The sequence below is a fragment of the Coturnix japonica genome, chromosome 6 (genome assembly GCF_054131305.1).
Source record: "Coturnix japonica strain WE chromosome 6, WE-NBRP24, whole genome shotgun sequence".
Classification (NCBI taxonomy): Eukaryota; Metazoa; Chordata; class Aves; order Galliformes; family Phasianidae; genus Coturnix; species Coturnix japonica.
Window position 1 is genome coordinate 31133063 of NC_140668.1, and position 27650 is coordinate 31160712.

At 41.3% G+C, this 27650-nt stretch overlaps 2 protein-coding genes across 2 annotated transcripts; one reads left to right on the forward strand and one right to left on the reverse strand.

Annotated features, from left to right (window-relative positions):
• The first annotated feature begins 159 nt into the window (after positions 1-159).
• FAAP24 (FA core complex associated protein 24) lies at positions 160-2609 on the forward strand. Its single transcript, XM_015873959.3, has 4 exons — positions 160-417; positions 652-791; positions 1089-1241; positions 2082-2609. The coding sequence occupies exons 1-4, from the start codon at positions 306-308 to the stop codon at positions 2322-2324; spliced, it is 648 nt and encodes a 215-aa protein (XP_015729445.2). The 5' UTR covers positions 160-305; the 3' UTR covers positions 2325-2609.
• Positions 2610-3656: 1047 nt separating this feature from the next.
• Positions 3657-27608, reverse strand: RHPN2 (rhophilin Rho GTPase binding protein 2). Its single transcript, XM_015873938.3, has 15 exons — positions 27521-27608; positions 18092-18207; positions 16481-16609; positions 13571-13646; positions 13149-13226; positions 12528-12652; positions 11423-11589; positions 10488-10675; positions 9136-9292; positions 8538-8657; positions 8249-8443; positions 7568-7644; positions 7326-7472; positions 6388-6543; positions 3657-5082 (listed from the first exon to the last, which is right to left on the reverse strand). Exons 1-15 carry the CDS (start codon positions 27575-27577, stop codon positions 4831-4833), a joined length of 2040 nt encoding a protein of 679 aa, XP_015729424.1. The 5' UTR covers positions 27578-27608; the 3' UTR covers positions 3657-4830.
• Between the last annotated feature and the right edge of the window lie 42 nt (positions 27609-27650).

Sequence of the window (27650 nt, forward strand, 5' to 3'; positions counted from 1 at the left end):
TTTGCTGAGAATCTGCTCTCCGCCAATCAGCACTCGCTTTACTTGCGGCCGTAGCAACCTGCCAGCAGCAAGTCCCGCCCCCTGCGCCTCCTCATTGGCAGTGGGCGGTGGAGCTTTGTCTCCTTATTTGCGGTCGGCGCTGTCAATCAGGCGCGCAGCGAGGCGGGCTGTTTGCAGCTGCTGAGGGGAGCGGGGTCTTTACCTCACAGAGCGGGATGTTGCTGCGGCCTTTATGGGTTGGCCCGTAGAGCTCTAAAATCTCAGTTTTTTAACCTGTAACTGCTGAAGGAGGCGAGTGAGGCCCGATGGCGGCGAAAGGAAACGTCCCTGCGGCTCCGGGATCCGTTATTGTCCCTTACGGACATGTGGTGGGGAATGAGAAGTGGCGGGGGTCGGAGCTGGCCCGCAGGCTGCAAGGTGAGCGGGGCACAGCGGGCCGCGATGTATCGCTATGGATCCGCTCAGTGCAACGGGCTGGGCCAGGTGGAACACTGCATTGCTGTGTTATAAAACTTCTGCTGTATTTGCATTGGTTGAAGAACAGCTGTTAAAATGAATTACACAGCCGACGCAGCAGCATTACTGATGCATTAGGAGAGCTGCACAGTTAAATACTTACACGTATCTTTAAACTACTGTATTTTTTTTAAGGGAAAACTAAACTCATCTTTGAAGATGGTTTGGGACTCGTGGATTTCCATCTTTCCAACAGAATCTGTGTGTTGTACATTTCTGAAGCAGATTTGGTTGCAGGGGATGAATTCAAGCGGAGATTGGTTCGGTTTAGGAATGTAAGTACCACATAGGGAGAAAAGCTTCCAATTGCAGCTTGTATATTCTGTGCTTCTGAAAACATTCACGATTATTTTTATGGTGGATCTAAAAGCTGTAGTATATTTCCACCTGAAAGCTGACAACTCACACATCGGTGTCACAACACTTTATTTAGCTCCAGTTCTGCTTCTGCAGCTTCCATTCCTCTGATTTGCTTTTATCTAACTCACATCTGACAGGTCGGCTCTGTGCTGTGTTCCATCAGCTTGTTATTAACGAGGTCTTTTCCCACCCATCCCCCCCTTTCAATACAGGCCAGCAGCCTCGGTGGGATTGTGATTGTTGAGAAGACCCCACTAAGCGAGCAGTACTTCTCAGCAGTGCAAAAGCTCGTTGTGCTGCAGCTTGGAATGGTGCTGCTCCCTGTGGCAAATCAAGAAGAAGCTTCTCAACTTATTACTCAAATTGTAAGTTCTCATGATAGTGTAGAGACACTTAATACATGATGGGGAGAGAATTACCTGTTTTCCACTCAATCATCACTTGTTTTTGGAAAAAATAATACATGTGATCTTAAAGGAGCCCAACATTTGGGTTGAATGTAAGGAAAACAAACCCTAAAATGCTGCCAGGTGGTGCAGTTCAGCAGGAGACAGGAACGAAATGGAAGAAGCCGATACTGTGCTTTTTGTGTGTGATGTAGCACTGAGGTGCCACTGGATGGCGCCAGGAAATCCACACTTGGCTGTCAAAACCAACTTGTGGGGTTTTTTTTCTCTTGCTCTGTGTCAGGCTGGGGAAATTTCTGAGTTGTTTCTCTTTTTACTTTATTCTTTCTCAGATTGAATCAAACAATGGACCAAGTCACAGCTCAAATTCATGGGAAATTCATGAGGGGAGTAAACTCTTCAAAAGGGCTGACATAGCAGGACACGGGGAAATGGTTTTAAGTTAAAAGAGGGAAGATTTAGGTTGGATGTTAGGGGGAAGTTCTTCACTAGGAGAGTGGTTAGGCCCTAGAACAGGCTGCCCAGGGAGGTTGTGGATGCCCCGTCCTTGGAGGTGTTCAAGACCAGGTTGGACGGGGCCCTGGGCAACCTGATCTAGTAAAGGTGTATGTTTGGTGGCCCTGCCAGGCAGGGGGTTGGAACTACATGATCCTTGATGTCCCTTCCAACCCGGGTCATTCTGTGATTCATTCTGTGATTCTGTGGGTTTCCTGCTAAGGCTTTGTGTGCATGCACTGAAACAAAACAGAGCTCCAGTAGAGGGCATTCGGTGTTGCTTATGGTTTTGTTTTGCTCCAGGTCCGTGAACAAAGTAAGGATCACACCAGTAACCCCTTTATCCGCAAGCAGTGCTCACAGCTGGCGGAAGCGTCAATGTTTCGGACAGTGCAACAAATCCCAGGAGTTGGGAAAACAAAAGCGCTGCTTCTACTGCAACAGTTTGGAAGCATCCACCAGATCTGTAACGCATCTGTCAAAGAACTCGAGCCGGTGGTTGGACAAACAGTGGCACAACAAATACACACGTTTTTTGGTTCCTGACCTTTTAAATGAGACCTTATTATTTGACTGCTGAGAAACACAGCTGAGTACAGTCATTACTTCACATCACAGCCAGCAGGGCAATGAAGCACTTGGTGTCAGTTACCACAGCTCACTTATCTCCCGTGTCTGTACAGCAGGGCTTTGCAGACACCACTTTGTGTTTAGTGCTCTCTGAATACATCTCTGGATATACTAACTTGTTTCCATAGTTCCTTTTTCATTCCACAGGATGTTACCAAACTTATTCCCTTATATCAAATAAACTAAGATTATAGATATTAATGCTTTTGTCTATCTATTTGGGATGGTTAATTATAATATTAAATATAGCAACTACCATATATTAATCATAAGTTGCAAAGAAAATACAGTGGGAAGCTTTGATCATTACTTATCTTGTGTTTCCAGTATTAATATTTTTTAGGAGTTATCAATGAAGTGAACTGGTGCTCCTGGCATACAGCATTTTATCTTAAATGCTATCTCATCTAGTGATTTTTATTGCTGTTATGCACCCATTGACAAGGTGTTGTAAATTCCTGTCCTGTCTCTTGGGCTTTGGATTATAGCAGGAATGAAAATAGTTGGGATGAAAATAGTTACAGGATGGCTTTTCAGTAATTAATTCACTGATAGTAAACATCAGAAGTTCCAGAGCTATAAAACAAGATACTACTTTCTCACCAGGAAATACCTAAGCTTCATTATAAATGTTTTAGCTTTTTCTGTCACTGGTTACTGATGTTGCTATGGACACTGGATTTCACACCCAAAACACACGTGGCTATTGATCCTGCAAGGCAAACACCAAGGTACGTTTTGTACTACTCCAATGACCACCTGGCTCAGTACACCACATGAATTTCAACCGAAGTAGTAAAAACTAGTACTAATAATGTTAAAGGCTGAATCTATGGCAAACCTCGATTTTAAAATAGCTTTGTATATTCTATGTGATTAGAAGTATATGATGAAAGTGCTTTAGTCATAATTTGCTGTGAAATGGGTATTTATCTTGTTAGCTATTGCCTACCGCTCCCTGTAAAATTAAATAGCTGTCAGAAAATAGTAAGTATGTATTTGTATGGCACTTAAAACCCAAACTTTTGCTTGAGCATGAAGACCCCTACCCCCATGTTTCCTCAGGGACCAGTGATGGTGGGAAGGGGAAGGCAGCTCACCGTGCAGCTGAGAGTCCTAAGGGATGGAGATACTTTCCTTGAGAGGAGTGTTACAGAAACCTGGAGAGGTATGTTAACAGTCAATAGTGAAATTGTGTCACGTGCTTTGTTTTGCAAGCAGCGGTAGAATCAAAGAGCCACTACCCAATGGCAGCATCTGATTTTTATTCTTAAATAAGTCATTAAAATATTTACACCTATTATTAAAGAAACTAGAAATGACACCTTTGAAGTTTATATACCCAGACACAAGCCTTCCCCTAAGTTTGGAGTATCAAACAGCAAATATCTACTCTGTAGACAGCGACATTAACTAACACTAAAGTGTTAGCAACTCTCAATTAATTTCACAAAATAGCAGAATTGAACTGAAATACTCAGAGGTTTTTCATCTCCTTGTCAATACACTCTCGTGAGCTGTTCCAAGAAGTAGAAGATTTCCTATCAGTTTCTTACCTGGCATGACAATGGTTTCCTATTGTGATTTCTAGGTATTTTTTCCCTCATGTTTTAAAAGTGTCACTACAACTTACATATTCTTGATCAACATACTAGAAAATGTATTTGAGATTCGTTCCACAGCTATCAATTTGAACGAGTAATGAACTGCAGATCATGCTGTAACTAGGTTAAATAATTTCAAGTTTGGCATAAAGCCTGTTTTTAATAATGCACACATAACCTAGATCAAAAAAAGAGAAGAGTCAAAGTCCTCTGTAGCTTAAAAGATTGTACAACTTCTGAGCCTTCTAATTCTCTTCCCAAGTTATTCCAGCTATTCCACAGAATATGCCTCGTACTCTCAGAGAACGTTTATGCATAAAAACAATTGTCAGCCCACCCTTTGCATAAAGCTGTTTTCTCTAACAGCTTCCTCTCCCATTTGTTCTTTAAGACAATTCTCTGAAGTAGTGTTAAGCAACTCATTATGAACTCTGCATTTTTACAGCGAAATCATCCTTCGCTGTGTTCCCTACTGTTTCACATGCAGCATCAAGTTTGGTAATAAATAACTCCCATCTACAATAGTTATAAAAACTGGGGATGGACAATGTCTTCTGAAATTCCAAAGGAGTCCTGTCTCCATGCAAGGCATTTTATCATCAACAAACCCTTATTTTATCTCTCCCAAACCGTTCTGTTCTAACCTCCAAATCTGACTCAAGTTCTACAGTTTCTGCCGCACTCTGATCTTCGTCGTCAGTGAAGTCAGTGGCATTGTCTGAAGTTCTACACGTGTATAGATAAAGATAACATTGATCAATGTATTTTATATAAATTTAGAAGAAAAAACTTCATGTTAACGGCTCCTTCAGGAAGATTCAGTACAATGAACTTTCTGTACCCAAAAGCGTGAAGGGAGAAAGCTTTTTCTTAACCTGAGAACTTCCAGCCACAGCTGAAGGAAGGCAGAGGGTGCTTGCAGCCTTCTGTCTGTTTTTCGTTCCCCAACTTAGGAAAGGCAGTTTGAGTGGGGCTTTCTTGGCCTGATCAGTCTTGTTCTCATCCATGGCTAAACAGATGAGGGAGTACGTCTTCTGCATCCCCACAGAGTAAGTGGCACTCTTGCTGTGCTGTAGGAAAGAGAAGAATTATAAGCACCAGTCACTGAAAATGGGTCAACAATTTGAAGACAACAAAAGATTACTGTGCAAATAGTTTTCCAAGGCAGACTACAGCAAGAATTCTGTGCTAATTAATTAGTACAGAACACAAAGTCCTTCAGAGCGTGGAGATTTCTGGTATTTCGCCCTTGCAGACTGCAGGGGCATACTGTGCACATCTAAAAGATTCACAAGTCCCTTTACAGTGGTGGTGCTGTTACAGTTAGTTATGCTAAAAGCCAGTAAGTGCTGTATGACATAAACAGCAACCTCTCTACAACACTTGGGCATGCAGTTCTTGCACAAATCCCTCAAGGCGAGTCTTTGTTGTCCCTTGAGTCCAGAAAGTCTTTAGTGTTTTTGGTAAATGCTGAACAAACCCCATGCTGATTGCAGCTATTACAACAAGCTGCTACTGTAGAATGTTCTTTTGGGTTATCTGGCAGGCACAGCCCTCTGCCTTATCTTAGCTGTGCCTGATTGTAATGTAGCCCTTTTGTGTCCTGCAGCAGCTTGGAATGACAAGTATGCAGTTCCTTGTAGCCAGCAAGGAAAATGAATTTAAAACAAGGAAATCCAGTGGCAGTGAAGGCACCTTGATCACTTTGAAGGCAACAGTGTTCAGTGCCTAAGCTTGCCAGGGAATGCTAGAGGCACGAAGCGCTGGATTTAGCTGAACTACGTGTTCCCTTATTACGAATAATGTTTGTAGAGCTTAACATTTTTTAACCTTGTGATCATATTTCCTTAGTCCAGAGTTTCTATGGCAGCTTTGTAACTGACTAGACAGTTAAAATACCCCAAGATAAAAAACATACATTGATCTGTAAATTCTTCTACAAATGATATCGGTCATTTATGATAACAGCAAATAGAAAAGGAGCACGTAGACTTGGATGCTCTACTGCACTCAATTATTGTTTCCTTGTGGCTCTACCTGCCACAATGCAGGTAGACTGCAACTGCAATATGAATTCTAGGGCATATTTAATACAAGTGATTCCACAGACACAAAAGTAAAGCTGCCAACAACAAAAACCACTGCCCCAAACCATTCTTATGCACACAGATTCCACTTCAGCTTGCTAAGTCAGGATGCAAGTTCTACTGATTTGAAATGGACTGTTTAAAACATACCAGATGCGTAAATGCACTATCTATTCACTTGCAAAGTGGGATATCTAGGTGAAAGTAAACATGAAGCAGGAACTGAAGCCAGGGGGAAAAAAAAGCCTCGCATATCACATCCACAAATGTATTTGCCTCATTACGTACCATAGATGCTGTTGTATCCTGGCAGCTGATAACCTCAAACTCAATGGGCTGCTTTCCCACGCTTCTGAACTTTTCCAGTACCTCGTTCACTCCAAGCCATTTGCAATCCACTCCACCAACAGAAACAATGTAATCACCTTCTTTTAGGCCCGCGGACTGTCAAAAGATTTTGCACAAGTTAGTATCTGGAATGACTGAGCTATGTAATATGTTTCTTGCCCTTAGGCAGTATTTACTTCCCTCACAGGAGCCATGAAACCACCTTGTAGCCAAACATGTGGAACAAAAACTTCTAACTAGCATAAAAGGATGCAGATATTTCAAGTACAGAAATTACATTTTGTGGAGTTACTGTTATACCTGTGATTTTGGAATGGTTTTACATCCTTTTTTTTCCTCCTAAATTAAATCTGTGGGTTTTTTTGGAATCTTATCATTCCCCGTGATGCATGTTCTCCAGCTTTTATTTCTATTCTTTCAGCTTTTTTGTATCACATGGTTGCTTCTGCCTTTGCTTTGTACCCACCTCAGTATGTCGTTTTATTATTCCATTCCAAACAACATATAAAAAACCATTAAAGTGTCCTTTCTTTTTGGGCACATCCTGAGCCTCATCCTTACTGCTGTAGCTACTTTTCTTTATTTCTTCCAGTTTCCCAAATTAGATGGGGAATAACATATTTGGGGCTTTCTATCTTGTGAAAACAATGAAAGAAATGTACAGCAGTGTAATGTGATGTCAGGGATATAGATTCTCTAGCAACTAAGATGTATATTGCGCTAAAAATGTGTTCAGATTGTATGACTTGACTACACTGACATCCACTAGATCTCAGTAAATACTCCATGCACTGATACGAACAAGCTAAAATTACTTTTACAAGACTGTAATGCTAGAGTCTAAAGATAAATCATTAATAGTGCACCCATCTACTTACTGCTGCAGAACAAGCTGGATCAAGACAATGAATCTGTACTGGTGAGCCTCCTTTAAGGCTGAATCCCAGCTCTCCTGTTTCCCAGTGGCAGCGAATGGTCCGTGGAGCCGTCCATCTCTGCTTGGCTGAGAACACTGACAGCGGGCCCTGCAGGTAACACAGCAGTGAGCATGCAGTGCTATACTGTCTGATGTTCACATATAACGTATAAATGAGGTTGGTGGGCTCAGCACGTTACATACCAGTCTGTGAAAAAAGTCTTTAACTTTCAGCTTGGAAAACTGAGGAGGAACCATTTCTACTTTATGCTCTGTTTTAGCTAAAACAAAAAGAAAAGCACATTCATTTTCTCTCCAGTATTAGTTAAGACATGAATTTCTTTCTCTTGTGTTCCAAGCTAGTTAGAAATCTATCTTAAATTCTTACTAGGCTGCAGAATAACTCATTTTTGTGGAAATGTGCAAGGAAGTCACCTTAAAAAATACCTTCAAAAATCAAAGTATCAATACATAAAGTTTAAAATAATCCTTTCCAACAGAACTATGATATTGTTCTCTTTATATGCATACATGTATGTGAATCACAGAAACAGGTAAGTAAACATCTGATTATATTTAAATAGTAACGAGAAATTGTATAATAAAGTCACATCCCCGTGAAAGTACTTATCTGATCCTTCATGTGAATATTTCATGCTACAACAGGTAACAGAAGCACACTACTGCTACTATGTCTTAACTCATCTTCAAACACCATCTTTTTTCACCTCCTTCACATACATCCATTTTCTACCCTCTCCTTTTTTCTTTCAAGTCTTTCCTGGATTTCTTAGTGTGATCCGAAGATTATTATATTGATCCCTTGAAAAGGATCATCACAAGACACTTGGTTAGATACCTTTATTTCTAGCTGTGGATACTTACGAAGAATATCTGGAGCCTGGATTAGACTGAGAAAGTCGTCTTCTGTCTCCTGCTGAGCATATTTGAGAAGTGAGCGCTTATGTGCAGCTGTCAGAACCTCCAGAAGAACTTCAATGTTTCGAAGTTTTTTGCACAAGCCGCAGACTCTGAGAGCTTCCTCATGGTAAACAATGGCTTTGCGTAAATGAGCCTTCCCTGAAAAAAAGAACAGAAACAGAGCTGCCTTCCACAGATGCAATAAAGATTATTTACATCTTGTATGCACAAGCTGGGTGAAATTGGCAGTTACCGAGTTGTTTCCTCTGAACTTTGTCCTTTAAAATGGTGAGAATCATCACACCTTCTGGCACGTAGTCATACAGCTGAGATAAGGCTTTCTCCTGCTGATCTTCATCATCACTGGACTGCACTATAATAATTGATACAGAATGTTAGACACTGAAAGCCACTGAACATCCCTTCATACCCTGCTCTTAGGTCTACAGTTGTGCAGTAACCACTACTTTCTTTGCAAATCTGGTCAAATATTTTTACAGGTATATACTCATGTGAATTTCAAGTTTTTAGGCTTGTGTAGGTTTTATCAGTATGCAAGAAATGCTTATATGTCAGAAGAGAATCACAACAACTGAACAACTTAGTAGCATATAGTGGATTTATGGATATAACATATCTTCTGTTTCTGCAAAAGTTTGCTTATTGAATTTTCCATTCCTTTGTGAAGGACAAAGAAGGCTGGCTCATATCTGAACAAGAAACGACCACAAAATGACAGATTGACATCAATAAGTTCCAGGATCCTTGTCTTATTCAAAGATGAAATTATAATAGTTTATACATTTGTTGGTATTCTTTATATGAATATATAACAAATCTATCATTCTTACTTTCATGGTCACACAAAATGGTGGCAAGGAAGTAATGTGCCAGAGCTCTGTAATGGTCCGCTTTTATCTGTACCAGTTTAGACCAGGAATACGGGATATTCTCTTTGACTGGTTCCTGAGTCACTGCAGTGTTAACCATCATGTAAACCTCTCCCACCTAGAATAAAGCATAGAATTTAAGTATGAGAAGTTAATGTTACTTACCAGGAGCTCAACTAAAGGATATTTTATTAAGCCTTAAGACAATTCCACATCAAAGAGGGGAAAAAGAGAAAGCTACAAGTGCTGTTAAAAAGGACTGAAACAAAGTCTTAAGAAAAAGTGAAATTCCACCTCTGATTTCTTTCCTCACAGGAAAACATGAATCGATTCTGTACAAGAACAGATGGACTAAGTTAGCTGATAGATATGGCTTCACAAAAAGGTCATATGACAAACAGTAATTTGTGAATAAATCTCATCATGTTAATCCAGCTAAGAGAGTTAAACACATCAATTACTTCACTAGATTTGCACTTTGCTTCTCAAACTGTGGAGCCACATCTACCCTTAATTTTGTATGGCCGAGTTAAATCTGGGCTATGATCCTTGATTCCTTTTTATCCTTTATGGAAATAGCTTTTCCAGCAGTAGATGCTGCTTTAATTGAATCCCAGAATCTGTCCCTGGTACTTAACAGCTATAGAAGTAAGTAAAGGCAGCTTTGCAGAGTTGGTAGGAAAGGCCTTGCCCACATTAGCTATTATAGAATCATTTTTATATCTGGCTCAGAAAGCATATCCACATCTGTTGGCATATCCACATTTTGATGTCAACAACCTCAAGAATGAATTCTACCTTCTGAGCACAGCCCGCCACTCCATATTTCATACAAGTCCCACAACAGCACCTACCAATCTGATGCTGCATCCTTCCCCCAGGTACAATTTAGTTATTCTTTTGGACTTTAGCTTCTTGAGTTTGCATAGCCTCAAGCTGACGGGAAATTACAGACAGGCTGAGTGCTCAGCACTTATTGGAAGGACCACACAAACAACCCTGCCCCTTTCTGTGCTGAACTGTGGACAAGGTCTGTACTGTTTGAAAGAACAATATAGTAAATCGCTTGTTAAAAAATCCTTTGACAGGTTTGCTCTCCAAGTGTTCTTCAGATGTTTTTATTCAACTTAAAATAGCCCATAATTCTAATGTAATGATAATTGAATTGCAGGTATTCACATTTTCATCTTCTGAAGGGTTGCAATTTTCAATATAGCTTTAGTGCTGTCCCTTGCTACTTTGGGTTCAGTAACAGTTGTTAACATTTAAGTTTAACAAATTCTGTTAACATTCCTAGAAGTCTCTTATTTTACCTTGGCAACTTCCTGTGTCATCTTCACTAGCGTGAAAAACTCGTTGCGTATTCCAGGGAGACTGAGCTGCTCAAAAGCACACTCCTGAGCTTGAGCAAGCATCATCTTCACCAGCACATTCAGCATAGCTGGGCTCATGTCGTAACTTGGTGTGTGAGTAAAGGTCTCCTTTAAGTAGTTTAGGACACCTGAAATGACAGCATTGTTTTGTTGGCATTATGAAAACAGAAAGAACAGATCTTAATTCCAGCATGTTTGATAAGACTGAAAACATACATTTTCACTTTGAACTACAGCAATCTGAAGGAATTCTTGGTGCATGCAGAAATTAAAGTGGCCTACTGGTTTTGGTTTGCATTCCCATAAAATGCACAAATCTCAAAATTACAATTCATGAGAGCACCAGAAGTTACATCCAGTTCCCTTTATTAGAATTTACATTTTTCTTTGCTTGAGAGAAAAATTGTTTTCCAAGTTTGCCTTTGGAATCTATGGAAAATATACAGTCTAACTGAAATGAACCGCAAGTTTCACCAGACAACAAAGCAAGATTAATTATGAGGTGACCATATGAAAAGTTAAGTTCTAAGCCTTTTATCATCCTTTAAAACTGTTTCTTGTCCAGTGTAATATCACTGAGGTTAAAGCAGCTATACACATGAAACAAAGAATGAGCAAAATGGAATAGGGCTATTCCTCAGACCTTTGAACTACAGTTCATTAATCATTAACTACAGCATTCACTGTCTTTATCAGCATGTTTTAACTGCTTTTGAATTAAAGCTTCATCTCAGCCCTTTACTAGCCTTCTCAAATTTCCCCATTCCATCTTTTATGTGTAAAAAAGTCAGTGGGAAATGCAGAAATGTGCTGGAAGTCAGGCTGAGATTAGGAACATTTGCATAACGTTCTTCCTGGTTTTTATGCAGCTCTACCTGCAGCTCTCTGAAAAGCATCAACAGCATTTTCAAGTCCAGTCTGGGTCTGACGATTGCATCTTGTTCCAATCTGGGTGTAGAGGGCTCCAATATTGAATAAAATACTTGCTTTTTCCAGCAGCAGATTTTGCTGACACACAGGAACACCTGTGAAGGAATCATACCTTTGGAAAAATTATATGATGAGAATATGTGTTAAGATGTGCAGAGTCCACTGAGCTACAGACACTTCTGCTCTGTTTTTCCAAAAGAACAAGTGTGATTCTTAATTTACACTGCTGCAGTACAAATAAAAGGTGGCTAGAAATACCATTATGTTCTTTGAGGACAATCTAGGTGCCACAGATTACAGCAAAACAGAGGATGTATCTGAGCCTTAACTTTCAGAAGGTTTTTAAGCTTCTGAAGACATTTCTCCAGAAGCATATTATGAAGTGCCTATAAAGCTTTTCAGGGGCTGAGAGCACACTGGGGAAGTATTCGTATGTGCTCGCTGTGTTCTCATAGTTTTTATTAGGCATGACTATTAAATGTTGCCATAGATTAACTACTGGTACTGTCAGACCCTGTATCACAGGTATTTCAAAGCTCCTTTTTGCAGTTAGACTGGGAATTTAATGGCTCTTCTTGGCTGCACAGCAGTTATTCCCATTTGCAATCAAAACAATCAAAACTCTGAACTCAGGACTCCATCCTTGTTCATTAATGTAGCAAACATTTAGCAAATGCTGCACTATAATAAAGTAAGTCACTCCTCATTCCTGGCCCAAATACCCAACAAACTAAAGGAAGGTCTTTCTTCCTTTAGTTGCATCTGCCTCATGCAACAAAGTTCAGAGTCCAGGAAAATATGTGCAGTTGTCCAAAATTATGTTCTTTTTCCCTTGTGTAAACCTGTAACCCAGATCATAATTTAACACAGTTGAGAAGGGCTACGTCACAGTCAGGTTTACACTTGATATTAAAAACGAAAACAAACAGTGACAACAGTGGGATGAGGGTGGGGAGAAACACTGAAATGCTTTAAATTAAATTGAATGCAGTTAAAGATTAATGGTGTTCTGGGGGTGTGGAAACAAACAAACACGATCTCCACACTTACCATGTAAATAACACTCCCATGTGCCTGGTAGGTGGGAAAAATCTGTTTTCTATAAAACCAAGTTGAAGGAAATAGCTCATCAGCATCTCAATGCCAGCTTCATCTCGGCTGGGAGTGCGGCAGGCCTTAAAATACAACAAATCAGAATGCAGTGCGTTGGCTTGAGCTACAGGATGAATACTGAAATACCAAGGATAAAGCTCTACTTCCTGTGGACTTCTGTGTATCACAGAAATGTGGGGAATGTGAGAACAGTAAGCTTAAGGCCACAGGGATGAACTGCAAATAAGTTTTTATTTTCTTTCTTCTTTTGCATGGAAGTAATGCATAATCTTTATGGAAAGAAGGTTCTGTTGGGCAAGTGTCAGAGCTAATTAAACAGAGAATGCAGGTATCTTATGAAGGGTACAGAGAAATTATATGTATAATACTGGAGACATTGTAAGATTGTAAAGCCATGGGGCAGTAGAGATTCATGTTCCCTGTCTCAGAAATGAAGTCAGTAGGAATACGGTAAGCTATAAAAAATAGCAACATTGATTCTTTACAAATGTTATTATTTACAACTTTAGACTCAAAGGCTTGATGGAAGAAATCTCATGGTGCCATACATAAACTTACTTGTCTCAGATCCATGAGGTCTGCTATTTCATCTTCATACTCTGAACTGTCTTCACTATAATGTTCCAGAATAAAGTCCTAAAAAAGGTATAAAGGAACCAGGAAGTCATTAAATCAACTCCAATGAGTTTTAAAAGGATGCAGTTCTTAGTGCCATGCGAAGCGCTGCACCAATGTTAAAATCTTCATCTCTACTAAGTACAGCAGCTCCTGCATGCCCACTTCTCTTTCCACAGGAATGTAAATTAAGATGTAAGGCAACAGCCCAGTTAATGGCTGGGTAATTTTTAAACACGTTGGGATCTCAGTTCTAGGACAAATAAAACAACAACAAAATTATACATAAACTACTTCTTCAAACAAATCTGAAATGGAAATTACTCCATTAACTATTTATTCTGAAATATGTCTTAGAAATTTACCTTCAGGGGGAGCGTAAAGTCTACTTCTTTGGTTTCCTTTAGGCCAAGAGGTACCAAGGGAATGCTGAAAGTCTCTCTATGGAAATTAATAAGATAATTACTTTTGTTGCATTTGACAGAAAGGAAGCATAGCAATGGGTAGTGAGGTAACAGGTGTATAGTTTACAACAGCTCTGTCCTTCCCAAGAAAGCCTGCGAGTTCTGAAGGAGAAAGTGAGGTGCATTGTTCATTTGAGACTGTTTTTCTACTAAGAAAAGGAGACTCTTAAAAGCTGCCTTCCTGCCATTCAGCGCTGCCTTTACATACCTGCACAATTATACAGATAGCAAACAGCTCTACGGCTGCTACGAATTTGCCACATTGAGTTACAGTAATTAACAACAAGCATCATTAGTATTTTACATGCTAGCCATGTTTTTACATAGAGAAGTGCTATGTGTCTAATGGAAAAGCAGGGCCAGAGCCTATCAACAGTGAAAGGCCTGACTAAAAGAACTGAGCTTCTAGATGAGGTGTTCACCTCATAAACAGCTCAAGCTGTTTCTCAATATAGAAGGGCAATAAAGATGAGAACTGTAACATTACAAAAAACCTAACTTGAAGAGAATATGGACTTAAATCTGGATCACACTATTAAACAGTAACCAATGGAACCATCAATGACTGAAAAAAAGGAAGTACCATTTATCCCTCAGCATGAATGAAAGCTACTTCCACTACATATACTGCTTTTCCTCTAAGCACATTACCCAATTATAAAATAGTGAGATGAGGATTGCTTCCAGGTACATAGTCTGTTTATTAGGTTTAATGGATTGGTTTCTGGCAATTAAGAGGTTTATCTGATATTCTCCTTTTTCCTCCAAGCTGTATAATCATCAGTCAGAGTGTTTCATTACCAGCACAAAGTGGCGTGGGTGTGATTCATTTATGGTCTTATCACCAAAGACAGCAAAATCATTTTCTTACTGGTGAAAATTCAACCTGGGGGAGATGGGAGGAGCTGTGCAGCTTCCTTAGCAGTGGAGCAGCCTTGGCTGACATGATCTAGAAAGCAGCTCCGCTAGTTTGGAAAGGGCTTCTGAGACACAGTGGGAAAACATCACCGCAGGCAGTGCAAATAATTTTATTCCTGACGAGGCTCTTAGAAAAAGCCACACCACTTTACAACACTTTTACGTCACTCTAAGTCTGTATTTTTTCCTTCAAAAGGAAGTGAGGCGTGCAAGCAAAATCCCAACTTACTGATTGAATGAATCCTAACACCACCCACAATTCCTGTAGACATCAGCATTTGTTTCTCAGAGGAAGTTCTGTTTTTCACGTTTCCGAGGTGTCACACCCATGAAGTCACCATGGATTGCATCAGGGAGGTGTTGGGCAGTCAGGGAGGTGGTCCTGACTTTCCAGATCAGTGCAGAAGTGACGTCATGTTCCTCAATCTAACTGAGATGTGCGCAATAACTGGGAAGGCCAACACTTCCAACTGGTGCAATACAATACCCTGTAACCTAGTAATATGGGTGTGACCTCATGTTGATGACTATACACACAAAAGATTCAGAGGATAACTATTAATAGCTATTTGCTATTAAAAGGCTAGAGAGCAGTTGCAGAGGGCACGGATTAATTTAGCGGATGTAAAAAGCATCTACAGCTTAGAATGAACAGCATCAGAAAGGCAAAATAAAACAGATCAAAACAGACTGGGAAATGGGATCAGGAGAGAAGTCATATTAGTACCCAGCTGCAACAACTCTGCCCACCCTAGGGCCCACCATGAGCTACTGCCCGTCCTTCACTGAGAATGCGGATACTTCAAATCCTCCTCAGCCAGAAGCAGGATTACCACAGCTGGAGTCTCTCATTCCCAAAGCCTTAAGTTTCACTGCTACTTAATTGCTGACATATGTATATAAAGATTAGTAAAATTCTTTTGTCAAATAGAGAGCTGTCAAAGTTTGCCATGGGGTTGGGCAGTAGGAACTTGTACAAAGTTTCTTTTGAGAAAAATGAAATGTAGATGTTTTGCATCAGGTTAGAGTTAAATTGAAATGTACCCTACTGAAACTGCTTAATTCCTTGCAACCAGGCTTCTCTGTAATCCATCCAGAAGTTAACCCTGACTGAGAAAAGTGCTAAGAGGGAACATAAATGATCCCCCCCCACCTCCACAAAGCACTTCAGTTTGCATCTTGAGCTGCTAATGTTAATCAAATGTTCAAAGTTTAGTTCTAGGAGCAGTAGGACATCTTACCAATACAGAAATCTTTGCAGTATTCAGGCAGTGAATAATCCTTAACTTCAAAGTTTTATGTTAGAGGAATGCATGGAAATTTAGCATGCTTTTCAATGTTGGAATAACATCTTGGTGTAATCCCAACTTCATCTAGTGCACATCTCTCTTTTAGTCTGTTAGTTTACACCTTTCTACTACTGAAGTACACATCTTAAGAATGACAAGCCTGCTCTGAGCTCCAAAGCAGTGTCGTGCCTTTATCCTCCAGTTAAGGAGGATTGTTGTGTACACCACATTTCAGAACAGATAGGTTTGCCAGGTTTGCTCTCTTTAGAATGCATTGAGCCAGTTAGCCAATCCAGTACTAGAAATTCTGCTAGGTCCCATGTGTTTCTCCATAATGCCTCAAAACCTTTCAATTCTTACACTAATCTACTTCACGAAGGGACTCCATATCTAAGGATTAAAGGCACATACCTTTCCCAAGTGAAAGACAAACAATACAGACTAACCCTTAGTCAACAAATCTACCATCAAATATGTTCTCTTCCTATCAAGAACTCTGTTCTTTCAGGTAATTATTGTCCAGCATTCAGATTCATCTAGATACAGTTTCATTTTTCAGTGGTATATGCAAGTTCAGTTAATAATTTAGTAACTTGAAACTTACTCTGTATTTTGATAAACTTCTACTGAGATATTAAGTCCTTCTAACTCCTCCTTTAAGATCTGCAGGTCTGAGTTTACAAAACTCAGTTCCAGTAGTACCTGTTCTCGTACTTTGTTGTTGGTGGTAGCCCTGCAAAAGAAAGAGACATCGTTTTTGTATTGCTGAGGAACAGGTTGTTACACAAGCGGAGCTGACCCCCTCGTTTGCATTCTCAGCATTTTTAGGATTTTTTTTATCCCTTTCAGAGATGATACAGAACCTCATGTTTCAGAATTCATTCGCTTTTATGTCAGGAGGGAACGGCAGCTTCCAGATAACAGCATGCAGACACCTCTAGAAGGTTTGTCATGTGCTAAATTTTCGTGAGATAAAGAGTCAGGATCATTTTCAAATACATTAATCAACGATATTAAAGTATCTTAAAAAGAATCCCTATCTGATCTTAAGACTCTGTGGTCCCCTCCTAGAAGAGGCAGAGAAGGGAATTTGGAAGTATTTTTTCAAAAGAGACTTGCCCACTTTATGAACTGAATAATGATCTGCTGAGACTTCTGATCTTAAGAATGAAAGAACACTTTTATGGGGAGAAGCTGTTATTACATAATGTGTTACTACCAAGTAATACAGGTAGGAAGATGCACATATTTCTTGTAATACCTTTATAATATTTTTTTCTTATGCAAATAGGATTTGCTTGTTCTTTTGCCATCCATATATTTACATTCCAACTTCTAGGACCGCTAGCACAGCGGAAATTAATGCAGCCCCGTAGCATTTCTGTGTGATTTATTATTTACATATTTCAGGACATTACATGTGTACTTCTAACCTGATTCTCCATCCAGCATTACCATTCACAAGAAACCAATAAGTACAGATGTGAGCTGGAGATGAAGGGCCTGAATTTGTATCCAGCTTTAAGACACTGTACCCCTTTGTTAGACAGTTCAAATCACCAGACAACAAAAAAACTTATAAATTTGCAGCATTTTATATTTACCTTTAAGTTAAAATTAACCTTCATAAATACCTATGAACAACCTTATGATACATCTGGTCTCCTTGTGGCACATCCCCCATTTTTGCAGAGTACCTTGATGAAAAACTGGGAATCCCAAGGATTAAATTCTAACCTCGTACTTCATATTACAAATGTCTGTTATCTGCAAGTTTTCTACTTCAGTCATATTCTGAGGTTGCTTAGTTTGAGCAGGGTTTAAATCTGCTGCCTGCATAATCCACACCAGATGTAAAAACAGAATAGAAAGGATCTTGAGCACCATGTAGATAACTGGGTGAGCTCTGATGCATGCAGCAGTTTAATTACAGTATTTGTAAGGCTCTGTGTTTGGTGTAGCTTACCACCCTCCACAGGACGGGTTCTGGTATCTCCCTCAGAAACCCCAATGTTTAGTTAGAGCAAGTCCAACATGCAGCCACTTGCTACAGCAGCACAGCTTTGGAAGTGCACTTTACAGCAGGTAATGTCCCAACAGTGATAAGCAGGGAGATTCACAAAGTGTCCAGCTGTAGTAATTTAAGTTTCCCTCCTCCCCCACAAAAGAACATTTTGCTGCTCAGCCTGGAGGACTGGGCAGTGACAGCACATACCGTAACAGATTTTCAGCACCAGCTCTCATTCTTACTGCTCTCAAGATCTGCTGGTTTAGGACAGCTCTTTGATTCTGTAGTTTGCTTCGACCAGTCTCAGCAAGAGGATTACAACCCTGGAATTAAAGAAACAAGTTCTGTTGTTACAGGATTCTGAGAAATGAGTAACCTTGCATTTGAATTAAATCTGTTGGCATGGGTGCTGTATAAATACCAGTTCCCTATGTTGACAATGACAAATGACCGTTTTGACAGCATTTCCTTTCTCACACTTGGTTATTAAAAGCAAAAGAAATGCCATGACCAAAGCATCTGACATTAAAATTAAGGACGAAAGTATTTGTTTTGGAGCTTACATACATCCGAGCCGGTCTGTTCTCTCCTAAAAATCCTTTGAAGCTACTGTCCAGTTACAACTGAATTTGACAGCATTTAAGTTCCTCAGTGTTTTGTAAAACTGCTGTCTGGCAAGGCAATAAATCTCACTAATGCTTCTGCTTAACCTTTCCAAAATATCTGAGTTTCATACTGGGAGATAAAGCCTGGAAATACAACTCTATCAGAAGGCAGGATTTGCAGCCCCACAGACTTAGGATCTTTCGAAAGAATCTCTTCTCTTGTTCCTTCTGGTGCTCAGATGGATGGTACAATTCCCACCCCTTTACCCCGGTTCCTTTCTTTATACCTTAAACTCATTTTTGGCACAGTACTGCTTATCTGCGTCAGTCTTCTTCAGATCTAAGGAATGCTCTCAGATCTTTAAGTCTGTGCTGCCCTAATGCAACATCATTTTTGCATACTGCACCAAAAATGTGAAATATGAATCAACTCTGTACAATATTTCATCTGTATATTATCACAGTGCCAAGTGTAATGACTTATCTGCCCATTACTTTATCTTATCACCTATTGGACAAACAAGGATTACATATGGGTGCCTCAACATCAAAGATGGAAGATGGAATAATATGGGATAAGGGAACAACAGACCTGGATAGGGAAAAATGTTTATTATACCTTCAGATACTCAGCAAACTGAGCCTTAAAAAGTAAGGCATTAAATCCAGAATTCACAATACTTCTGAGTACGTGCAAAGCTACATGAAATTAGAAGAACAAAGATACTGCACGTTTACACAAGGAGAACCAAACCATTGTATTCCAGAGAGCGCTGATAAGACAAAACTGAAATGTGTATTTGCTTGACTTCTGTTTTTTTTCCAGGAGGAACACAATCTTAACTCCCTTTTTTAATAAATAGAAGCCTTCCACTTCTTCTTTTCCTTGCGCCCCACCTTTTTCTTTTCAATGTTCCTTTACAGCCAACCAGCACATCCCCACAGCCTGAACTACTGATTCTGAAGCAAATAAGATCACTCCATCTTAAGGTTTACCCTTAAATGAAGCATGTCCTTTCAAGTGGCCTTCATGGGTGTTGTTAAGGTTTGCTGGGTCCTGCTGGATCTCGCATTATACACTAACAAGGCTCGAATCCATCCGATACAAGTTTTCCCACAAGGATTCCAGCCACTAGATTATGCAGTTTGGGATCTCCCTTTTACATGTTGACTAGAAAACATTGCCTGAGACACAATAGCACTGAAAAGTTTCTCAACAAGCTCTAATTATGAGCGGTCAGGCAATAACATACCAGCACATCAAAAACAAGTATTTAAACAGAACACAGAGTTCTGACCATGACGTTTTTATTTGGGTTGGCAGGTGAAGGCAAAGTGACCTGGCAACAGAGAAACAAGAGGATCAATCCAGTTTACACTAGCTTATCTGAGACAGCACATGGCCTAATACAGCTAACTTTAAATCCCTACTTTAAAAGTTTGTAATAAATAGGTAAAATGACATGAAGCTTTTGTAAACACTTTCTGAAGCATCGAGTGCCAGATAATTTGAAAACACATGTCACGTTAAATTACTCTCATCACAGAAACATTTCTGCAATGAAGCACCAATTACAGCAGAAGCCCAAAACTTGGATGTGTGCTACATACTCTCCTTGAGGAGAAAGCATTGGTAGCAAACAGAATACAAAGAAGATGAACTTTTACTGGGGAGTACATGCATATTTAGCCATTTTGTTTGTTCACATCAGATTAAAAGTAGTCTTTGAAGTACAAAATACTTGATGCCTTTTAACACATTTTTACTCAGAGGCAAAAGTAAGGCATGCTCACAGGAACAACGTGGCCTTGCACCTACACAGTGCTTTCTGCTCTTAGCCTGCATCTTGTTCTGGGCTCATGCTATTCTTCCAATTTTGCTTTCTCTTCACTTTACACTGTATAGTCTATCTCTACGAATGATGTTCAAAGTCTCTCCCCTTCCACTCTATCCATGCCCCTTTTCATTTCAATTTTGCCAATGACTTTGTCTTACTTCTTGTATTCAGCTTGAATACTTTATTCTTGGGGCTTTCGGCTCTCACCTCTGGGATGCCCTTCTTCCAACTTCTTACCCAGTCCCTTAGTCCAAGCACCCTTTGCTAAGTATCATCCCCTGCCCAGCCTTCAGCTTCTCTCCAGGGCTGCAGCTCCTCCCTAGAACTCCCTGACCTTTCTGCATGCAAAACGAGTTTCCTGCCCTCATTCCAATCCTTCTTTGCAGCTTCACTTCTGGGAACTTTTTCAGGAAGATCACCTGCCTGATTCTCAAGCCAACAAAGCTCAGAAGTGTTTGGTTTATTTCTATGGATGTTAGATCAAGGTCCAGCCCAGAAATCAAACAGACTCCAGGTGAACACTGAATGCAAATCTGCAGTGACCTTAAACTCTGCAAAGAAAAGCAGCAGAGGTGTTTCACTTCATTTCAGCCACTAATCGCTGTGTGATGCCCTAGTGCAAAAAGAATCCCCTGAGGCCTAAAAGGAGAAGGCACTGACAAACTGAGGTATCTGGATCACCCCCAGCGTGCTTCGCTTCTGAAAGGCTTTGTTTTCAGAGTAGACTCTCCTCATGGAAAACTGTGCTTTAGATCCTCTGTATAGCGTTTGGAGATGCTCAGCTAGTTTGTACTCATGTGCAGGCTTCAACTCTTCACTGTACAGGCTGCCAGAATACTGAGAGGTACAAGGACGTAGAGAAAGCACTGAAAATAACCAACATTAGCAAAAAATGTTACAGGAAATCTGAACAAGATTCCTCCTTGTGTAAAGCACAACCTCTGTGTGCTTGAAAGTTACTTAAGGTCTAACTAAAAGCTTCATTTTGTCTTCCTCCGTGTCAAAGGTCCTCTCAGCCTGCATTTGTAGGCAGCTCACATATGGACACTCCCAAGAACGCTGATGTTCAGTACATTAGAACAGCTGGCAGCCAAACTTCCCAGCAGTTTCCACACCTACTGCTTCAATTCTTGTCAACAGAATGAGAGATGTTCCATTGCATTACTGTTTATTTCTTTGCAGATGGAAGACAACTTGGAAAGCAAAGGGGATTTTACCCTCACTGACACATTAGCAGTGTTATCATTAACAAACTGACTTGTTACTAATGAAGTCACAAAAGTGATCAAGAATAAAGTATGACTGAAGTTTTCATTGCATGTTTTGATGGGAAAAAAAAGAAAGAGTAAATATACCTCTTGTAAAGACACTTCAAACTGAACTCTGCTATCAGTTTTAGAGCCCTTTTCCCTTGAGTGCAACTGCATTTCATGAAGAGGTGTGTTTGTTTGAAGTGTTTGAATGTTATAGTTCTTAGCCCCTGAAAAAAAAATAACTAAGTTCAATTAGCCAGTTACTATTTCTTCCTGCTTGGCTGAATCGCAGTATCAGGAAGCTGGTAAGTTTCTATGACGTCCTTACCAAAAGCAAGTCCTGCACAACAGTTTCTTACCATATGTTAGGTGTGTACCTTGGTAGATACGTGCTCAGAAGAAACAGACACTGGTATGAGAAAAATAAACACGCATCAGCTGATGAAGGCTGGCCCATGCAGGGCCTATGCACATTTTGCAGCAATCCTCTGACTAATTAATGGAGCACGCAGACAGATTCCAAAGGGATTCCTGCTCATCTCTTGTTAGAATTAATGCCTGAGCTTGGGAGGCTGGATATCTCACCTTGTACTTTTAACCCTATAAACATTATCCCACACATGCTTATTTGGCAAACAGCATAATGAATGCCCCTGGGATCTTGATGCAACTTGCTGCCTCTCAGATGGGGTGCAGCAGGAGATAAAGCAGAGCTACACAGCAGCTGATGGGTTCCATGGGACTCACATGGGATTTGGGAGAGATTTTACTCTATGGATTACACAGATACAAGGAAGATAGATAGGCAAGCCTGTAGTTGGGCACTGCAGGTTAGCTGTCAATAGACAGCATCTTGCCTCTACCTCCCACCTGACAAAGCCTTCAAATCCCCAGTCTAAAGGATACAGGTAATACTGTCATGTTTATCCAAGTTTAGAAGAGGCCCATCGCAGAAGGAAGAAAGCTGTTGAAAGCATAGGTCCTGAACAGAGAAGCAGCTGTATTTAGCTTCAGTGCCTAGCAGATCTTTCTTCAAAATAGGAATACTATTAACGTCAGACATTAAGTCGTGATGCACACAGAAATCATGACTGTTTGCCTAACAATGAGCAATCACAGGAAGCATCTGAAATTAGCATAAATATAACTTATGAGGTAATGGTTTGAACTTTTAGACCAGCCACACACTGAAGGTGACACAGAGTTGAAACTGGGTGTGCCTTCTTACCTAAAATAAAACATTCCTTCCCAGCCAGTGCAACCTGTGCTGCCTGTACCCTGCAGATGGCCACAGCCTCCGGGCATTTAAATGTGTATGCAACTTCTCTTATGCAGGTAAAATCTTTGGCTATGACAGAAGTCACAGTAAATGGCACCATTTCCACTTGTATTTCCAGTAGGACTCTGAATAGCTTCTAAATGATTATTTCCTTACCATCTTCTACTACTGTAGTTGAAGCTTCTCTCTGGGAGATTCTATTAGTTCAATGCTGAAATCTTGGGCACTAACCACAAACCTCTCAACAGCAGACGTTTTTAATCTCTGCTTTAAAAAAGGAGTTAAGGAAGAACTGATATTCCAGAGCCTGAACTAATTGTTCTGTAGTCAGGTATTCTACAGTTCTAAGTGCCCAAAGACTAATAATAAATTTTCATAATTAATAACTGTATTACACCAAATACATTTTCTATACAATAGTATCTTGCCACACCTCTCTCTAGCCAAAATGAACAGTGGGTCAGAGAAGCCCATGCCTTTATGGCCCATGTTCCAGATGATCCCTAGTTGCTCATAAGGCCTACTTTCAGCTTTACTTTTTTTTGTTTTTAATTTGTATATAATGAGTGGACAGAGCACGGCATGATGTGGGGTGTGAATCACCTCAGTGTTGTTTCTGGCCTGGCTAGACAAGCAGAGAGAGAACAAATAGGCAACTGCTGTGTCAATGCTAATGTTGATCGTTGCCTGGCTACTAATGACTAAAACCAGCCAGGTTAGACAAGCCCCAGTGGAAGCACAGGTGTAGCAGGTTGGTAAACTGATCCATAAATCACAGCAGGGCAGGGGATAAATCCTGCCCTAGAAAGCCCAAAAGCAAAGGAGAGGGAGGATTCATTAGGGAAGTGCTGATTCACAAGCAAGTTATCATACCTCCCAACATCGTTATTTTGCAGACTGCTACTCTATTTACAGAACTGCTTGTGTTCTGTTTTTAGCCTTTTCATCCTGGCGGGAAGGACTACTATATACTATACTATATAGTCTTCCTTCTGAATCATCAGTTTGGTCTACATGACAATTTTCTTGTCTCCAGACTTTCAGAAAGGGAAAAGAAAGCAATTATCTTCACTCAACTGACATGAATGTAAAGGTTCTTCAAGCTGTCCAACTGCTCTGCCTGTCCACACAGCACGCTGCTTTCCAAACAGCCCAACTGAAGATAGGATGCATAGTGCTGTACCAGCATGTGTCTGCAAACTTACAAAAAAAAGGTAAGCTTGAAGAATAAACGTTGGTTTTTCCTTCTATTGTTGCTTCCTAATTTAGAAACCTGAGGAGTTACCATCTGTGTAAGACATTGTAATACAACTAACCAAGGTAGAAAAGTTATGAGCTAAAAGCCTTGCTGGAAATCTCCTCCTTACTCTGCTTCTACTCATCAATGTTCTATGGCTGGTGAAATCACCACCCTGGTTTGGATCCTGTGAGTGGACAAGCACGGCCTCATAACTACCCTGAGTTCTGTATATTGACCTGCTCTTTGGGTTACTCTGCCTCACTGGTTTAGTGGGATGGTTCTGGAATAAAGAGAGGGGAGAGAAAAAGCAGAAAACACCTTGAAAAAATGAGCTGCCTCTCCCACAAGAACTTGTATAAATAAAGAACAGGCAATCTGATGCAGAGCTATGGCATCAAATACACTGTTTGGAGTGGAATAAGCACCTCAGGTAAGCTAAATGGGCCTGTAAGTACTGTGTGTTGAACAATCCTTCTATGTGAAGGCCTTGCTCTGCTTTTAAAACAACTTATTTGTTCTTATCATTAGTTTTGTCAGGACTTTCTACTGGCCATAGATTCTCTCACAGGAAGAATGCCAGGGAGTGGATCTGGATAGAATATGGTACAGGGATGGCTGATTCATAGGCTCACAGCCAGAGCCAGGGGAGGATTGTGGAACTCTGTGTAGAGAAGGCTGTGGCACAAGGCCGGTCATCCAGGAGCACAAGCACCACCTGGAACTACAGGTACAGTCTGCCCTGATATTGTACCACAGGGTATACTGAATTAGGAACGTGTGATGGCAGAGATAGCCAGAACAATAGCAGAACCAGTTTCCTTAGGCATTATATTCCCAGAAAGCAAAAAAAAAAAAGAAAAAGAAAAACACAAGCAAACTTCCAGTGAGAGTCTCCATCTCCTCACTGATGGAAAGCCCACGTAGGGTACCCCTTCCACCCTGCCAGATCCTTTTCAGAGCACCAGCAGGTGCTTAAACCTAAAATCCCTCTCAGAAGTTCAGTTGTGGCTAATCAAATAGTTGAAGAGGCTCCTTTTTCTCTGAGGAGATGCAAGGGGAAGAGAGTAGTGTCAATACTGATGGAGCTGTGCATACCCTGTATGGTTGCATAATTGTTTTAAAACTAGGTATTCTAAAAGGAAGAAAAAAGGGAGAGGGGAGGGCTGGTCTTCAAAACCAGCTCAGAGGAAGTCACTGATTGATTTAAGGGAAATCAGTTTGCATAGGCAAAGATGAGGGGCCTTTGTCATGAGGAGAAAGGAGAGAATGGACACAAAGCTGCTGCTGATACAGCTGGGAACCAATGGAGGAAGAGAGCCCGAGGGTTGCACTGAAAGCTGCCAGCAGAAGCTGCCAGCCATCCCACCTGGGACTGACTTGGCAGTCACTGCAAGCCTGATTTCCTAGTGTGGCAACAGGAGTGAAAGAAGGAAGCAGGATTGTGTTTCTGTTTCACCATTTCTGCCTGTTACCCTTTACACAAAGCCAGTTATGGCTTTACAGAGCCTCCTCCCTAAAGAAAATAAGGATTTAGGAAATAAGTTCTCACATTTTGCATCCTGTGTCCAGTGTGGATTGTCTGGTATGTTGTACTTAAGGCTACAAAAGGGCACTATGTCAGCTTTGAGCAGACTTCCCACAGCAATCCACTTACCACAAGAATATATCAAAAGTCTTGAACAAATGAATACTGTAGGAGCCACTCAATTTAATCAATATTAAGATCTCAGTGTATGTATTAAATAGTCCTTTACAGCACAGAAGACAACCTCATTGCATACAAAATGCTTGGGAGCCCTTTTATGAGCAGTCCTGACACAGAAGCATTTTCACCTTGCTCTGCAGCTCATACATCAAAAAGGTCAACTCAGTAAGTGTTTTCATCTCAAAACACATGCAATGGCTTTGGAAACTGGAGTGTTTCTGCACCGGCAGAACAAGTAGAACAGCCCTCAGATTCTTCCAGGGGATGAAAAGTGTGATTACTTTTTTTTTAAGGGAGCAGAAAACAATGCAAAGGGACTTTGGAGAGGTGGGGGGAGCCCATGGACACACATGACTGGCTCAATAACCAGTTTGTTACACAAAGCCATCCAGCATACCATTCAAATGAACAGGTACGGTCCAAAGAAAGGATATTCTATCCAGAGCAATGCTTTGGGTTCACGGGGTGAGTCTGTTTGGGATTCCAGGTTTTTCTTTTTGTTTGCTTGTTTTCTTCTCCTGACTCTACTTAGAATAAAAGCTCTGATCTTTGAGACCATTCGACTAATGTGTAACAGGGAATACTGGCTTTCTGTTTGCATTTAACTTCTAGGGACAGAAGGCTTTCAGCTTCTAACCTGACCTGATGTTTAGAACTGTATTAAGGGTACAGAAAGGAGAGCCAGAAGAGCCTTTCAAAGATCTCCTGAGTGAACAGAGAAAAAGGTGCAGCCCCAGCTTATCCAGATTGAACACTGGATTTCTGTCCATCTTGCACTCGTTTATGAGAAGTGGTTCAAAAGTGGGGAAGATGCTGATAATAAGGTGCAAGATCTATCTTCGAGTATTTTCATATTGGAATAGCTTCTAACTTTTCAGCACATGGAGCTGGCTCTGATTGACGCTGTTTATGAGACGTTATTTGTAAAGTACAGTGCTGTAACCACAAAGGACCCCATCCTATGGCCAGTCCAAGTGCAAGGAATGGCTCCCACTCATCACTGCCTACAGCTCGGCCATCAGGCTCCATCCGGACCCCAACAACAAGGCGAATAAGAGAAACGGACAACTTGTACCTGACTTAAGGAGTCTGACTTTCTCTAAGCTTGCGAGGCTCTGCTAACACGTCAAGCACAGCAGCAGCCCACAGCACCTGGCGCTGCGAGAACTCTGGACGATCCCGGCTTTGCCATGCTTCATGATTCCCTGCAAGCGATTACTCACCGGCTTACGGGAGGACTGCTCAGAGAAACAGGGCGAGATGTGCAGTTTCACCTCGTCCTGCCCGGCTCCCCTGGCACTGCCCGCTCACGGCACTGCCCGCTCATGGCAGCCCCGCAGGGATCCGCGAGGGGAGCGCCCGGGGCGGCGCCGGCGGCCGCACAGAGCGGTAATTGCCGCCGTGCACGGCACACACCGCCCACGTCGTCTGAGAAGTAATGAGGGCAGATGTTTATTAAAGGCTTCCTAACGAGTCTGTTAACTTCGCCGCCTCGCTCGGCTCGGCTTCCGACAGGTACACGCGGCAATTACTCGAGAGCGAGCGAGGAGACGGAGCCAGGCGCGAATAGCACGGAGAGACGGAAAAGCTGCCGGGCGGAACCGGGCTCCGTGTGGAGCCGCGCGCGAGCCCAGCCCAGCTCAAACCGGGACCCGGGACGGTGATGATGGCAGCTCCGGATCCCGCCCGAACCCCGGGGCTCCGCCCGCCGCTCACCTTCCGAAAGTAGCAGTCCTCCTGCGGACAGCCGCGGGCCGGCACGGCGTCCATCATCTCCAGCCCAGACACCCGTCCCGCTCCGTCCAGCTGTGGGGAACCGCGACCCTACGGGAAATGTCGGAGCTGC

Excerpts from the sequence above, each read along its gene's own strand:
- FAAP24 (XM_015873959.3), top strand. The coding sequence starts at position 306 with ATGGCGGCGAAAGGAAACGTCCCTGCGGCTCCGGGATCCGTTATTGTC. Across the intron at positions 418-651 it reads GCTGGCCCGCAGGCTGCAAG|GGAAAACTAAACTCATCTTT; the intron begins GTGAGCGGGGCA and ends ATTTTTTTTAAG. Across the intron at positions 792-1,088 it reads GATTGGTTCGGTTTAGGAAT|GCCAGCAGCCTCGGTGGGAT; the intron begins GTAAGTACCACA and ends CTTTCAATACAG.
- RHPN2 (XM_015873938.3), bottom strand. The coding sequence starts at position 27,577 with ATGATGGACGCCGTGCCGGCCCGCGGCTGTCCGCAGGAGGACTGCTAC. Across the intron at positions 7,473-7,567 it reads AAGACTTTTTTCACAGACTG|GGCCCGCTGTCAGTGTTCTC; the intron begins GTATGTAACGTG and ends TGTTACCTGCAG. Across the intron at positions 6,544-7,325 it reads ATCCAGCTTGTTCTGCAGCA|TCCGCGGGCCTAAAAGAAGG; the intron begins GTAAGTAGATGG and ends ATCTTTTGACAG.